General features: G+C 46.7%; 1 protein-coding gene across 1 annotated transcript in view; it reads left to right on the top strand.

The window, feature by feature from the left end:
* Positions 1-6,214: 6,214 nt before the first annotated feature.
* LOC144162043 (uncharacterized) overlaps positions 6,215-16,336 on the top strand; it is a 35,384-nt gene continuing 25,262 nt past the window's right edge. Inside the window, exons 1-2 of the mRNA XM_077692561.1 lie at positions 6,215-6,286; positions 12,415-12,501. Of these exons, the coding sequence (XP_077548687.1) occupies positions 6,263-6,286; positions 12,415-12,501 (111 nt within the window). The 5' untranslated portion in view covers positions 6,215-6,262. The remainder of the gene's footprint in view (positions 6,287-12,414; positions 12,502-16,336) is intronic.

The following is a 16,336-nucleotide window of genomic DNA, read 5'->3' as shown; positions in this document are numbered from 1 at the left end:
GAGGGAGAAAAAAAATTGGCCGCGATTCTGCTCCTTTTGTTGCAAATGTCGTCAAAAGACAGTAGTCTTTGTAGACATGTGCCAAGGAAATGCCCCCCTTTGCTTTCCCGCTCACCTCTCATGCTGTTCCTGTTACGTCGCGCTCATCCCAAGGTAAACACACTAAAGGTTTGCGCAAGGCGATTTGAATTTACCGCGTTCCACTGCTACAGGCCGGGTTCCTCGATGCCAGCGTTGCAGTACGGCGGAGACGCGCGTGAATGGAGGCGGCCGACTACAAGGTTTATAGAACCGCGTGGCCGTGCTCCACGTGCGTTTTAAGCAGGTCGTGGAACCTAGCTAGCGGAATCTTTCGTTGCTGTTGCCGCGTGATTTTTCATATGCCGCCAGGAGGCGACGGTTTTCTGCTGTAGATGTAAAATATCATTTGCTATCGAAAAACCAAGGATACATAATTTTTTTAATAAAGGAACACTGTAAATATCCTTTGTGTACTAATTTCCTGTCTTATATTTGCGTAATGCCTTGTTCTTGTTCAACAAAGTTGACAAGTATGAACATATAAACCGGGTTTAGACGTTTACATTTGGCTGTGAGTATGTAAGACTTTTGCGCAATATCAATTTTACTTTGGCCGGGTGGCTGAATCGAATCACAGACAGACAGACAGACGGACCAAAATTTCTGGGTTTAAGTAGCCCAAGAAAGACTATCGTCTTTGAAAGAAACCAAGGTAGCTTGGCATCGTGAGAGTTCTCAATTTCTGTGTTCCATTATCTTCTCGGTCCTTGGTGCACTTTCTGTCGAACGTGCTCTACAGCCCTCTCCTCTTTCGTCTTCAAAGCTGCCCTGATTGCATTAATCACCTCCTGCACTTCAGCCTTGTTGACGCCCTTTTGATGTCAACCTTGGTAACTAGTACATAAACTTACGGTACGCCCACCCCTACTACAAGGCGGCACCGCGGCGTGCCTTTGTGAGACGCTATAAGTGCACCAACGCATGTAAACTCTTTATTTGCAGGAAAGGATATGGCCTCCTGGCCAGCACATCACACATTTCCGCCGAAGCTGATGCTGTAGTGTGCTTCAAAACCTACCCCCCCCCCCCCCACACACACACACACACTAAAAAATTAAACAAGCAAACAAAAAAGTCAGGTTGGTAGCTTTTGAACGCTCCGCAGCACTCTAAGAAGCGGTGGCGCGTTCGGTTGATCGAAATGGAGCGCTCGAGGTATGTTCGGTTGGTTGTCTGGGAGCGTCAACGTCCGACCGCTCTATCTCCGAAGTGGAAGAAGCTCCGATGCGTGGAGGCGAGCGGATCGCGTGACACCGGGCACCATGTCAGCCGATGTCTGTAACTTCGCAGACACTGCAGTGAAGTGCATCCAGCGGGTCGCACTTCCGCCGCGGTGGTTCAGTGGGCTTTGTGATGCTGACCCCAAGAACGCGGGTTCGATTCCTGGCGCGGCGGACTCTTTTCCGATGGAGGCGAAAAGCAAAAAAAGAATACACCATCTTCCCTCCCACGTGGAACCCTGAGGGGATGGAAAGCCGTGGAGTAGTAGCGTGTTAATTGGTTGTTAGAGTAAAGACACGTGTAGTAGCGTATTAAATGTCGTCTTTATTTATCGAGTAGTGGGGAACGTTTTGCGGCGTCTCGTTCTCGAAGCGAGGAATCTGCTGTTCGACGCTGGCGTTTCGAAGCGTTGTCACGTTGCCGAACGCCATTTGGATCAGCTACTCGCCGCTGGCATTTCAAAGCGGCTTCTCGTTCTAGAAGGGAGGAATCCGCTGCTCGACGCTGCCGTTTACGTTCCGCGTCGCCAGCTCTCCTCTGTGCAGCCTTGTCTTCGGAGGCACGGGACGAGCCCAGCGGCGAGGAGGAGTGCGGCGTTATCGCAGCTGGTTAGGGCTCCTGGAGCAACAGTGTTGCCGGTGTCTTCCTGAACCGGCACGAGACGAGCCGAGCAGCGAGGAGGAGAGCGGCGTTGTCACAGCTGGCGGGGAGAGGGGGACAAGGAGGAGAGGTGCGGACGCCGAACGACGGAGGGTCGACTAAGAGATGCTTTGCATCTAAAAAAAAAAAAACGCCCGAGTGTACGAGATTTCGGGGCACGTTAAGGATCCCCCGATGGTCGAAATTAATTCGCAGCCCTCCACCACGGCGCGCCTCATCGCCTGCGTTGGGTCGGCGCGTTAAAGGTGTGGGTCAAAAAAATCGTGTACTAAGTGGCACCAGTTTTGGTTTCGGTTTTACGGCCATGAGTAGTCGCTGCGAACATTTCCGAAAATTTATTGGTTTCGGTAGTTCACTCATTAAGCTACCAGGGGGCGAGAAATCTCACATTAAAAGTGGCGCCTCAGCAGGCGCTACCACGCTAGCCGCCTTCAAGATGAAAACGTATTTCTTCTTGCTATTCTCGCATTTTCTGGATAACGAGTGTAAGACACGAATTGTAGGACTTTAAAAAACACGGTAGGCTAAAAATTACACTCGTTCCCTTCGTGGGCGTTTTGTCATCACGCTTGAAAATTGCACCCACACATTTGTTGGGGCTGGGCTTTCGGCTTCATAAAAATTTTGCTGGGCGGTACAGGGTGGCGGGCTCATGCACTGCAGTGCTAGCGATAAATATTGTTTTCTTGCTTTCTTGGCGTCTCATTTATTAGCGGTTTTGTGGTGGCTCGTTGGTGATGTTTTCTAGCGCTTTCACGTTGAACTAGTTGCGTAATTACTTATGATAACTATATTGCTTATAATTATTCATTATATGAATTAAAACTTTATTATTATTAATCATCTCGAAATCCTATTACTAATAAAAGTACTCCTGAAAACAATATGACACTTGTAAATAATACGTGAAAATGCCGTTTTTCTGCGAGTGATGACGTTTTTAAGGTATTCTTTCTACCTGCAGATCATACGAATAGAAGTTCGGCTCACACATGTTGTGTGGGTTGGTTTTCGGCGAAAATACTCTGGGCTTTCCATTTTCACTTGTCGAGGCATCATTAGGAAGGGGTAAATACACAACATTTAATTACATGTGGTCATTTTTACCAAAAATGTTTTGTTTGGCAGGAAAGGGTCAATCAATCAAAGTGCCTTCCCCATGAAAGAGGGTGAAGCGTGTACGAGATGGACAACTTTGAAACTCAGACAACCTGAGAATTCCGCCCTAGAATACAAAAAGATAGATCAACCAGTCAGACGGAACTTTCTTTAGATTCTAAAGAATTGCACCGAGTGTGTGCAGTAAGCAAAATCCATATGGAGGAGAATGTTGCGAACATATATTAAGCTTTTGTGTGAACATATATGTAATTGAGCGGACAGAAACGCGCGCGTTTTGAAAACCTACGTGCTCGGTCATATTTGTGACTGGTTGGTAAAAGATCATGCCCCTTGCAAATAAAACTATGCGACCATTCCTGCTTTTCCACAGCACAAGCAGTCGCAAATGATCCCACTAGACGCAGCCCAACGTTAGATAAGCTGAGGCTCCTCAACATTTGAAGGTATTATCAGAGTCCTTCAATGCCTTTCCGGTTATGAAACTTCGCCGTCACGCTGTGGGAGAGCTTCGTACGCTGCCGCGCCGCGGCGCTGGTGTTGATCGGAGGGCAGCCGGGGGCGTGGTCAGAGAGCGTTTGTCAGGGAACGGACCACGGAGTAAGATAAAACAGACGCTCGCCGCCTTATCAGCAGTGCGCTTTCGCTTTACGCGTCGTGGGCCGCTCGAATGGACTTACCATTTCGTGAGTGGCGAAAAAATTTGGTGCGAACGGGCATGCTGCTTCTGCGTTCGTGCCTGCCGGTCTAGCTACAGAGTAGCGGCGGCCGCCCGATGCCATCCGATCTGCGGTAGCGCCCCTCGCGGTAGCCTTTGTCCCAGTACGAATTTAGGCCAGGAGTTCCATGACCAAAGAAGCATTGAAGGACTCTGGTATTATCTACGAGGGGCCGCCATTAGTGAGGTCTCTTGCTTCAGCGCTTGACAGACAACTTAGCAAAAGCGAAACCACCGAATCAATGTTTCTTGGTCTGGCTGTACATTTATCTCGACCCACGCCTCGCTATCAAAACGCTGTGTCACAGCGATTGTTTACCAGTCGTGCTAGAACTTGCTTGTCACCATTGATGGGAGGCAGATGATGGACCGACGGTCAATGGTGCCACGACAAAGTCCGCCTCTATTCTTACATGCTTGATAAATAATTGCTGACGTTGAAGCAGGCAATTTCAAAATCTTATTTATTGCTCCCCGTGGTGGTCCCAGCGCGCTCACTCGCTATGAGCCGGAAAGCTGGACATGAATAAAGCACGGGTAGTCATGCCGTCGGTAGTCATGCGAGTAGTCAAGCTCGATTGATTGATTGATTGATTGATTGATTGATTGATTGATTGATTGATTGATTGATTGATTGATTGATTGATTGATTGTGCGTTCTACGCGCCGACGCTACACAGGCGATGAGACGCGCGGTAGTGGAGAGCTCCGGATTCATTTTGACCACCTGGGTATCTTTAACGCTTGCCGAAATCTCGAACGCACGAGCGTTTTCGCTTTTCACCTCCATCAGAAAAGCGACCGCCGCGGCCGCGAATCGAACCCGCGTCCTTGGGCTCAGCAACACAGCGCCATAGCCACTGAGCCACCGTGGCAGGTAAGAAGTAAACCTCGGCTTAGCAACTCACGTAGGGTTCTCATACTTATTTGTCACCACAATGACGCCATTTGAGGAAATACAGTTGAACACGGATATATCGAACACGGATATATCGAAATATTGTCTATATCGAACAGTGCAAACATCCCCTTGAAAATCCCATGCAAAAGTATAGGGCTGTTGTGTGCGTGTATCGAACTCCTGATCACGGGCAAATTCGATATATCGAATTCCGCGCCGATGGTGCCCCTGAAAGTTTGCTTCCTCTGATGGGGTGGAGTTGAGATAATGTTGACTCATCGCAGGAGCTGCACGGCTTGGTGAGACAGAGGCGGCGTCCGCGGCATTATGACGCTTCGATGGCCTTCAACAGCTGTTTTCACGCTAGCACGAGGGGCAGCTCCATGATAACCAGAACGCAAATAGTGATTGGGGCAAAAGAACATAAAGGACAAAATAAATTAACCGGAGGCACTCTTTTTCTGTGATTGAGCTGTTTGGTGGCTCGTGCAGGGGGACGGATGAGGCGTTGTATGTTTGTTTTGTCCAAGGCATTCATTTCGGAGCAACGAAAGCGGGAATTCGTCGGGTGCAGGCTGCTGAAAAGATGTTGGTTGAAAAGGCCTTCGGAATTCTTCGCAGTAGTTTTGAGGGCGATGCACGTATCAACGTGGACGTAAAGGCGAATGCAGCATAACCCGCCCCGGCTATTCCGGGGCGTGTCGGGTGCAAAGCGACTTCGTTGCACGCCTCCAGATGGGGGAGGTGTTCGGTTCGGATACTGAAGATGACGGCACTCAGTGCTTGACAACGTTCCCAACCGCCTACTGCAGCCGAGGTTCCGTCAGCGTTATTCGCCTCTGTTGTGGCACAGTGTACAGCGTTGATTTTCTCATTTGTGCGTGTTTGTAAACTTGAAGACAATTTGGCGAACTCAAAAAAGAAGCGAAGCTCAAAGACGTTTCAATGATAAATAAAGTGCGGTGGTCATCATGCTGCGGTTCGGATTTTCCGTGCTTTGAGGGTCAAAACAGTAAACTACCGTTTTCCACAACTTTATACAACTCTCAGTGATGTGCGGAGTTGTCAGATAATCTTCAGATAGACGTATTTTATATATCGAATTATCGATATATCGAATTTTTTCGCGATCCCCTTGGAGTTCGATATATCCGTGTTCGACTGTATTAAAAATTCCGCTTTTCTCGGTCAGTATTTTATAAAGTGGCTGCCGAAATAGCAGTCAACATGCTTCACGAATAATTTATTCCTTAAACTGTCAGGTCCCTGTTGTGAAAAGTTTCTCATGCGTGGCTAAAGGTCGGTCGCTGGAGAAAGCAAGTGGGCTACACAGAATAAGCGTAGTGAGCTGCACACGGCGCCGAAGTGCCAGGGGCGCACGCGAACGTCCGAAGCGGATGCTTCGTCATGAATGCGCTCGCTCCTTTTCAATACTTCATGCCAGGCCCCCAACAAAAAGCGGAGACGAGCGGCATCGAGAGAGGGGCATGCGGCGTTTCCTCTCGCTGGGTGGCTTTATCGCGCTCATTTTTTTTTTTCAACCACATTGACCAGTGATCCCGATGGCGACGCGGCGACGAATGGAGGTAAGCGTTTCTCTATCCGAGCATTCCGAGGCTCTGCCCGAAACCGCCACTGGCTGTTGCCGTAATCCCGACAGTTCCAGCTTCACTGATAAATATGCGCTGGTAGAACTTCAGCAATTAATTAGCAAGCAGGATATCGTACGACTCTATCGCATGTGTTAAAACCTCTCCGGCATCTTCGTGGCAGAATAGCGGCTTCTGGTTGAAAACAATCTTTTTTCTTCTGGTAGTTGAAAGTGAAGTCGGTTTCAGCTCCAAAGCCCACGTTAGGCGGGTGTCTGAAATCATCTGGGTGTCCAAAGAGTTCGCTGAACAGGAACGAACGACGAGAGATGACAAGGCGCTAACTCGAATATACTGGTTTAATGAGATAGACGTACAAGTATATAGTGACTAGACTATAGGTGATGTGTTCCTCTCGACCAAGATAAAAAAAGCACGAAAGCAATCTTTAAGAGAATATACGCATTCGGAGGCACACGCGGCAAACAAAAGACGGTATGCGTTAAAAAAAAGCCAAAAGCGAAATGACGTCGAAAATCTCTATACCCCTTCCGCAACGTGTGGAGCAGGTATATGAGTATCTTTTGACTGTTATTATAATGTCTCAGCGCTAACACAGTGATCGCACACCTGCTTATGTGGAAGGCCTCTATCAACTACCTTGTGGTTTTGTCCCGATGTCTTCATCAAACGGACGAAGAACAAAAATGGGTGCACACCCGCCTGTAGTACAATGTTCTGTTAAGTGGGAGCTTTCCTTAGATCCTACAGGTCTTCGACGTACTTGCGGTTAGCCATGGCCCAATAGGTCCTATATAAATACGGTCACACAGCGACGGTATCACATACCCAACCCACGTACGTTACACAACAAAAAAAAATCATGCACCCCTGCGTCTAACGACGACGATGGTTGAACGCGAAGCTTTCTCGTGATGGATTCTTTTGTTGGCCAACCCCACACGGCGAGTATCGGCTACTCTGGAGGTACGCACCACTTTTCTAGAATACCCACAGCATCTCTCGGGTATGAGGGATAGACACTATCCGGTTGTACCACCCGGCACAAATTGGTTTGAGGGCCCTTCTGGGTATACCGAGTATGGGCTTGATCACTTTTCGTCAACGGTGTTACTTGGCGGCAGATCACACAAAGTGCGAAGAGTGCTTGCCATGGACATAGAAAGGCATACGACAACTTTAGCCATGGAGCCATTTTGGAAGTTCTCCAAAGCATTCTTCTCCTGGGCAAGGTTTGCTCTTTCCTCCGGAACTTCCTCACAAAAAGATCATTTTCAGTTAACATTGGTGGGACAAGTTAGGGTCACTTTACGCCTGTCCGCGGAGTGCCTCAAGGGTCGGTAATCTCGCCCTTCCTTTTTAATGTTAGTATGTTACCGCTTGCCTGGCGTGTCGGCTCTATGCCTGACAGGCACTTTCTGATGTACGCGGACGAGATTAAGGTGTGGACCGTCCACTAAGACCTGACTCGGCAAACCGCGTGCCTCTAATAAGCCTTGTCTGTCACTCATAAATGGTGTGAATACGCTGGACTGACACTTTCCATCGAAAATACAGGTATTCTTCCTGTGACCAGTGCTTAGGGCCGTCGCCGACTGGAGGAGTCTCCGACCGCATTACAACTCTGCGGCCGACCTCTAAGCACTGCCACCTCACTTCACGTGCTGGGATTAAAAGTTTCCGCGCGTGGGTCAGCGTCTATGTCGCTACGTTCCGCTCGCCAAAAGCGGGTCAGATACTCCACCTCATCTGACGCATCTCACAGAAGCCTGGTGGCTCCTGTTCCAAAATGGCCCGTCTATTGATGCGGTCTGTGCCCCAGCCTCGGCTTGTTTACCAGGCCCAATTCCAACAGCTGAACCAAGCGGAGTGAGCCGAGACTTGAGGCAATTAATAGAGCCGCAATGCGTACCATTACCTGCCTTCCTAGGATAACACCGACCCCTACTCTTCAGGCTGAAGCTCTAGTTAACACCTTGGATGAGCTTTTCCATCAGCGTCGGTCCGCCCGCATGCATAAACTCACCTTTGGTGCTCAGGCAGCGGCGTTGGGTAGCAGTGGGTAGTCTGTCGAGAAATTAGAGACGTAACGATAGACGTACGACGTCCCAATCCACCCGGCTTTTCGCTTTCTGGCACTCCGGCTTTCGACTCGCTTCGACCTTCTTGCTGCTCACAGACGCCACAAACAGTCAGGCCAAACGATGCGCTAGCAGCTGCGCTGTAATATCCCTGATTGACTTGATGGTTGTATATAGATGGTATTCATTGAAAATTCTACCTGTCAATTTCTTCGCTTGGTAACACTGCAAACGGCCACGGATATAGCCGAAGCGCCACGGACGTGGCGCAGCTTGTTCCACTGCGCCCACACGCCGCAGAAAACAAGACAACGACATGTGTCGTCTGCTCCGTTTCAACCCGCTTCTCAGCGGTGTTGTCAACAGAGACGTTGTTAATCGCACTCACATTTGAGTCGAGGCAGTACTTTGCGTTCAGTGGGGTAGAGTTTGGAACGTCCACTACACATCGTGTGCTCAGCACGCACGAGTACCTCCATCTTGCAGAGCCCGACGTAACCAGTGACGGTGCACTCACACGGTTGCCTGCTTGCGTGCCTCGCCAGTGAATGCAGCCTATAGGGACCGGGCAGCTGGACGGGTGGCGCCACCACTCGGCGCTCCCCTCGTCAGTGGAATGAGCCGGTGCATTGGACTACACAGCCTCCCGTTGTTTTTGTCGCGTTTGCTTCGGTGCTTTGTATGTTTTGGTGGCGTTGGGAGCAGAAATGGGAGATGAAACGAAGTCTAGACAGATGTGTTGGGTTCTTAGCTGCAGTAATGACCACGTAAACTTGTCGGACGCGTCTAAAATTGGGTATCGGCTGCAATGGCATGAGCGCTTTTTGCAGTGATCTGCGCTTGGCTCCACCCGTTCGGAGTACGAATAAAACTACTATTATTAGTATTATTTTCTTCTTAAATGCACTAACGGCTACGCAAACTTATTGGGTGCTTGTAAGTTTGGGTAAGGGCTACATTTACACGAGCTCTTTTTGCAGCGCTCTGCGCCTGGCTCCGCGCGATCTGAGTAGGAATAAAACTATTAGCAATATTAGAATTCATTTCTACCATTTTAAATTATCTTCACTGGTTTCAATGACTACGGTTTCCACGCCAGCCTTAGCGCAGCTGGGATACCTCGATACGTGCGCTTTAAATAGAAAGGCACCTGCATACGAGATGGATTACCGTGTAGCCGTAGAAATGTTGCGGTAGTTTACACTTTCTGTAACCGTGAGCTTTCCCATTCAGGCTCCCATGCTGTCACAGTGTCGCTCACCAAAACCTTCGGTTTTGGTGAGCGACACTGTGACAGCATGGGAGCCTGAAAGCCGAAGTGGAAATCCCACGTTTGTGGTGGTCATTTTATCAAGAGCCAAAGTTATTCACCAACTCAACAGCACAAGCTACAAACCATCCCTCCTCCCACTCCCGTTTTACCACCGGCGTAGAATAAAGGCTGGCACCGATAGTTAAAAAAATGTGGCCGTGTTAACGTCAGGCGGTGTTTTTTAATGCTTAAGTATTATTTACAGAGTACCTAGAAAAATCGTGTAATGCCTGGTGAAAACACCAAAAGCGCGTGATTATTTGCCTCAAATATGAGTGCATGAGCCCGAGTCCTCCACAAGAGACACATTTCCGACACGCTGGAAAAAGTTTAGATTTAGGGAGGGAGCATGGAAGTTCAAAATTAAACAGCAAAATCATCTAGACCTCCGTCTAATGATTATGATGGTTGAACACAAAGCTTTCTTCGTGCGAAATCGAATGGGAAATTGTCAGTCAAAGACACTGCGATCAAAAGACCAAACTGTGTGCTGGTCAAATTCGACGCTTAACTAGTCAAAGTTTAAATCCAGAAGAGAGAGAGAGAGAGAGAGCTCTTTAATGTGGGCTGGAGAGGTCAGCTCTGCTAGCGGCAGTGCTTGCTACGCCAGATGGGGATGATTACAATGCAGTGAAGTGAATGTGAGAAATCGGGAAAGCAGCAATAGAGAGGGCAACCAAGGAAACCCATACGATAGAGCTTTGCGATAAACCACCATCGTCGTTAGACGGAAGTGCGCATGATTTTTCAAGCGTAGGTGGCAGCTTGTAAACCGATCGCAGCATTCAGTTGTGAAACTGAGTAGAGGTTTCGGGCACCCTCCTGTCTTGCGTCCTTCAGCCACGCAGGAATTGGTTTTTGAAAAACCATTTACCAACTAGCCAGCAACCACTGCAATTCTTGTAAAGCAATGCTTCTCCATGACAAGCAATAACGTTTTACTATCATGCGGTATTTATTCTATCAACGATTCCCGATGACTGTAGTAAGAGCATTTCTGGGAAATTAAACACGTTTCAGCCGTAGGTAATGAAGTTACGGAAGCGTCGTCCGTCACAATTTCTGTTTTGAGGTGAATCTTCGAAGACACAGCCCAACTTTGTCTTTCGCTTGTGCACGACGTCGACGCGGTTTCGTCATCAACTGCCAAAGGCCAGCGCCGCATCATTCCTAGATCAGTTGCACACACCGGCTTTGTGGGAGCATTTAGCGGCAATATACTCCTCGATTCGCGAAACTGCATGCAGGCATGAAGAAATTGCACGAAACAACGAACTTTCACTTCCAGCTTGACTTCCAGCTTGGCGCAGTGAGCGTCGTCTGCTATTTGTAAATACTGAGTATGGGCTTAAATAACACACATGGCATGCCTCGTAAACGTCACATCCGCGCTCAAGATTTAGCGATCTGAGAAATCCACATGCGGTTACGTACGCTTTGCAAGCTGCACCGCAGAAAAACGACAGAAAGCCATGCACAACTGCGCTGCGCTGACCGCCACCGGCATTCCACTGACGAGCGGTTCGCCACGGGTGGCGCTGTTCGCTGAAACGACGGTGGTGCCATACAACGGCCGCCCGGTCCCTATACCGTTGTGCTTGCCCTCTAAAGGCCAGCGTTGATGATTACGAAACCGGTAACGATTATATTGTTAGGGGAAAATAAGAGTTAAGGCTGGATGCAGCAGGACAAGCACTGTCTGCTTACAGGGCAAACCTGGGCCCACCATAAGCTGCCACCGCAAGAACCAGCGCTTAACGAACTCCTCTTTCGTCTTCGCCCGGATGCTCACGTTAAGATCTCTTCGGCAGCAGCAGCCTGGACGTTTCCAACACTCGGTGTGCACAGTCGGGGCTGCCTGGCAGTATTACGAAAAGGCAGTGACAATAAAAACCACTGGCACATTCCAACGCTGCAAAATGATACAGGTTTTCTTGAGTGATGAAGAGGCAAATACACCAACCAAGGGCGTTTATTGAAAGCGGTCCCAACGGTCTTAACCCGCTAGTTACGTCAGCGAGACCAGGAACTTTTCAGAACGCCTCCGACAACACCAAAAAGACGTTTGCAAATCGGGCATTGAACGCAAATTATTGGCCGAACATTGCGAAAAAGCTGGCCATAATATTGACTTGGACGGCGTGCAGGTGATTGGCACTAAAACCAATTACTTAGAAAGAATACCCCTCGAGTCCTGGCACATACAAGTGAACCGGGAAGGCCTGAATAGATCCATAGGAGCCCTTCCCATTATCTACGCTCACTGTCTCCGACGCGCAAGGGCAAGATATGAGTAAAAAGAAAAAGAACAAGAAGAAGACACCTGGTATAACTGCCGCTTCTTGTCTTACACCCTGATGAAGGAACCGAGTAGGCTCCGAAACGTTGGGACCGCTTCAATATACGGCATTGGTTGGTGTGTCTGCCTCTTCCTCAAGTTTAACCCAACCAGACAGAGTTCTGTCGAATACGTTCGCATTTAAGGTTTTCTTGCGTGTTTCAATTTAACTATGTAGGTCAATATTCGTGGATGTTTGGCAAGCTGCGTCTAGCGCGGAAAAACTGTTTCAATCGACCTGTAGCGTGTTGGCGGATTTTAACACGCCACCCGTAAATAAATGTAGCGGATGAGTCGCAGCGATCTATTTCAATGCCAATAGTGCTCTCGCTTTGTCTTTATAGAATACGTGCGCGTTGCAACCTTCTCGCAGGTATTTAAGGCGTGGAAGACACTGGCCACATCCCTGCCATTCTGCTCAGTCGTTGTGACGGCTTTTTTCCTTGGGACTCTTAATCAGGTAAGATATTTTGTGTTAACTGCATAACCCGTAACCGTCTGTGCACGTGAACGGGCATGCGAAGAGTGTGAAAATAATTCCGGGCCCTTCCACTTTGGGAAGAAAGATGACCACAGAAGTTGGGCGCAGTACATGTAGTGCACAAAACCAAACACGTTTGTTATTGGCGGTGAGATGTTTGAGTGGCGCCCCCTGGCTCTGACGTCGGCGTAGGGACTCGCACTGGTGTCGTCTGCTATACTCCGCTTGTGAGGGGTAGCCGTGCCTCTGCTAGAAATCGCCCGCTTTGATGGTTTAGTGCTTTAAAAGCGTATTTCTAGTAATTCAGTAATTCTTGTCAGCTTCTGACGCATCTGAATAATTTCAAGCAGTGTCCCCACATAAATTCGCAACACACGAGGAGAGAGAGAATAACTTTGTTCAGAGGATCGGTCAGATGATCCTGTGTAACTCGTACTTTCTAGCTTATTCGCAAGGTTCAGCGTTCAGAGCTCCTCGATAAGTATGCAAAATGCGTAGGCTTCCCCGCAGTATTTTGAGATGCTCTTATGAAGACTCAAAAATCTAATTGTTTGTTTGTTTGTTTGTTTGTTTATTTAGGCAGAGTACAAGTACACCGTGCAAAAAAAACAGAATATTTTCCAATCTTCTGCCAAGGCGAACGGGGCAAAAGGCGTTTGAGCCCATTTGATCGAGCCCGATTGATCGAGCCCGATTGGGCCGCCTGACGAGGCCCCGTCCCTGTTGTAGCGCAATGACAGCAGCACTAGCAACGCACATTCAACCGCCAGTCAATGAAATTATGAGCACGCAACAAACCAAATGACAACATAGGCAAACTATATCAACGCAATTGTTGGTTATATAAAAACAATGACAAATCACAAAAAACGTATAATGATAACAGATATATGCTACGCAAAAAGACCTTGACTCTAGTGGCACTTGTTCACAATTTCCACACAAAACAACAACAAAAAAGATGTACAGAACTGCAGAACCGAAATAACTATCACATCAGTTTAATCAGGAGTTTTTTTGCTTATGGCATTGCATAAACAATGAAATTAGGATACTAAATTTTGTTGTACATGAACTGATGTAAACAATTTAACAAAGCAGTCGTGTGAGGTATATAAAATACAACACTGCGAATAGGTTGTCACACATTTCAACTCTAAATTAACTTTCAGATGCCATTTTTTCAAAGAGTATTTTTTTTACAAGTATTTTGAAAGTTATCACTCGTATGGAACTATTTAAGTGATGCATTAAAATTGGGTTTTCATTTAGCAGATCAGGTATTTGAGATGTTAATCTCTGAGTACCATAATTTGTTCGGGAGCGCTGTTTTTCAATTAGATTTCTTCGTAGTTCATAACAGGTGTTTTTCGGGCAGTAGTTAGTTTCAAACAATGCTTTATCGGTCCTATGCTGGCGGAAAATTTCTAGGCTTAGTTTCAATTTGTATAAAGTTCGGATATCGAATACTTTATAAGTTTCAAAGTACGGCGCTACGCTTTCGGTTCTGTGCAGGTTGGCAATAGCCCGCATTCCTCTCTTTTGTAGGATTAAAAGGTTTCTTAGGTTAGTCTGAGTTGTGGTCGCCCAAACTAAACAGCAGTAACTAATACGTGAGTGGACGAGCGCATAATATATATCGCGTTTAACAACTGCCGGTAGGTAATGTCTTAACTTGTTTAAAATACCAATTGCACGACAGAGATCTGATCTAAGCGATTCAACGTGTGGTGTCCACGAGAGGTTTTCTTGGAACAGGACTCCCAAAAACCTGGTTGATGTTGATCCCTGAATTGGGGAACCGCGAAATCGTATGTTTATATTTAAAGGTACGGGTATCCCTTTAGCTCTGAACAATACATATGTGGTTTTCTTTACATTTAATTCCAGTTTGTTAGATGCAAGCCAAAAACTGAGATCTGACATCCAACTGTTTGCCTGTGCAACTAGATCTTGTACGTTGGTTCCGGAAAAAAATACATTCGTATCATCCGCATACAATATTAACTTAGCGTGACCTTTTATGTTTACCATATCATTTATATATAAAAGGAATAGTGTAGGCCCTAAAACTGATCCCTGGGGTACGCCATACTTTAAACACTTAATTTCAGAATTTACGCCATTAATAACGGTGTACTGGGCTCTAGAGGACAGGTAATTTTTTATCAGTGACAAGGTCACTCCTCGGATTCCATAGAAAGGCAATTTTCGTACAAGAATGTCGTGTTGAACACAATCAAAAGCTTTCCTTAAATCAAGGAACAAACCAAGCGTGAAACATTTGGCTTCGATGTTTTCAAGTATCTGCTCCTTAATTTCAAGGAGAGCGCTTTCTGTAGATTTATTTCTACGGAACCCAAATTGTTCCCTGGCTAAAATGCAATTTGCTGTTAGGAATCCTACCAACCTTTTGTTTATAATGTGTTCCGCTATTTTCGAAAAAACTGACAGGACTGATATAGGTCTGTAGTTATTCAATTCCTCTACTGATCCACCTTTGTGTATTGCTACAACGCGACCAAGTTTCATTTTGTCAGGAAAGACACCCGTCGTGAGAATCAAGTTACAAATGTGCGCTAACGGCACTCTTACGATGTTACTAACAAGTTTTAGTGGCTTTACTTTTACCTCATCTGGGCCAGCAGCGCAACCGTCTTTTAGGTCAGAAATTATGCACAAAATCTCATTCTCATCCGTGGGGAACAAATACAAGGAATTAGGGTTGTTTACACAGATGAATTGCTCACAAGGTTTTTCTGTCACGTCGCAGGAAGGAGCACCTATGTCGACAAAATGGTCATTGAAAATATTAGCCAATTCTACATCGGAGAACCCCTGCTTTTCAACTATGACTTGTTTAGGTGGCTGACACGATATTAGTTCTTTAATGCTTTGCCAAATTAATCGAGAATTTCCCAATATTCCCGAGAACTTGTGTATGTAATATTCACGTTTGGCTCTTTTAAGGTCAGCGTTCAGTTTATTTCTGACGGTTTTAAACAATTTCAAATCACTCTTGTTTCTGGTGCGTAGGAATGCATGGAACAATTTGTTACGATATTTAATTCGTTCGAATAGTTCACGTGTGATCCATTGCTTCCGCGTTCTTTTATGCCTTCGGGGAGTTGTTAAAGGAAAGCAGAAATTGTATATTCTGAGAAAGATCGTTAGAAAGTTGTTGTAGGCACTGTCAGCACTTGTTGCACCCATTACCGAGCTCCAGTCTTGGTACAGGAGGCTAACCTTGAAATGTTCCATATTTTTTTCAGAGAATTCCCTGGTTAAAGTACCGTTTCTTAAAGCGGAGGGATACTTAGTATGCAGAACACAGTATATGGGCAAGTGATCGCTGAGATCGCACGACAAAGTCCCTGATCGCAATTCACTGCTGGGGAAACTTGTAATGCATAGGTCAAGAATAGATTCAACATTTTCTGTTATCCTAGTTGGGGTAGTAATAGTGTTGCAGCAGCCATATGACTGGAATAATTCTTGGAAAGTAAAATATGTTGAATTTTCAATTGAGGCATGCATGTTGAAGTCTCCCACTAACACGTTTTGCAACTTTCGAGAGACACATTCTTCTAACATCGTTTCAATGAAGTAGAAAAAATCGCTTACAGACCCAGAAGGGGGGCGGTAAATAACTGCAAACAGGATATTACAACATTTGATACTGACGCATTCGTAACTTTCATGAATAAGGTTAAATTCAGACAGAACCGTATAATTTAACCCAGAGCGTATGTATATAGCGACACCTCCTCCTGTCTTTCGTGTGCGTCCTAACGATACACATTCGTAGCCAGTA

The sequence above is a fragment of the Haemaphysalis longicornis genome, unplaced genomic scaffold (assembly GCF_048455015.1).
Source record: "Haemaphysalis longicornis isolate Haplotype H1 unplaced genomic scaffold, Haemaphysalis longicornis Haplotype H1 scaffold_12, whole genome shotgun sequence".
Taxonomy (NCBI): Eukaryota; Metazoa; Arthropoda; class Arachnida; order Ixodida; family Ixodidae; genus Haemaphysalis; species Haemaphysalis longicornis.
The sequence above is the reverse complement of the archived record's forward strand: the minus strand, read 5'-3'. Positions and strand labels throughout refer to the sequence as shown.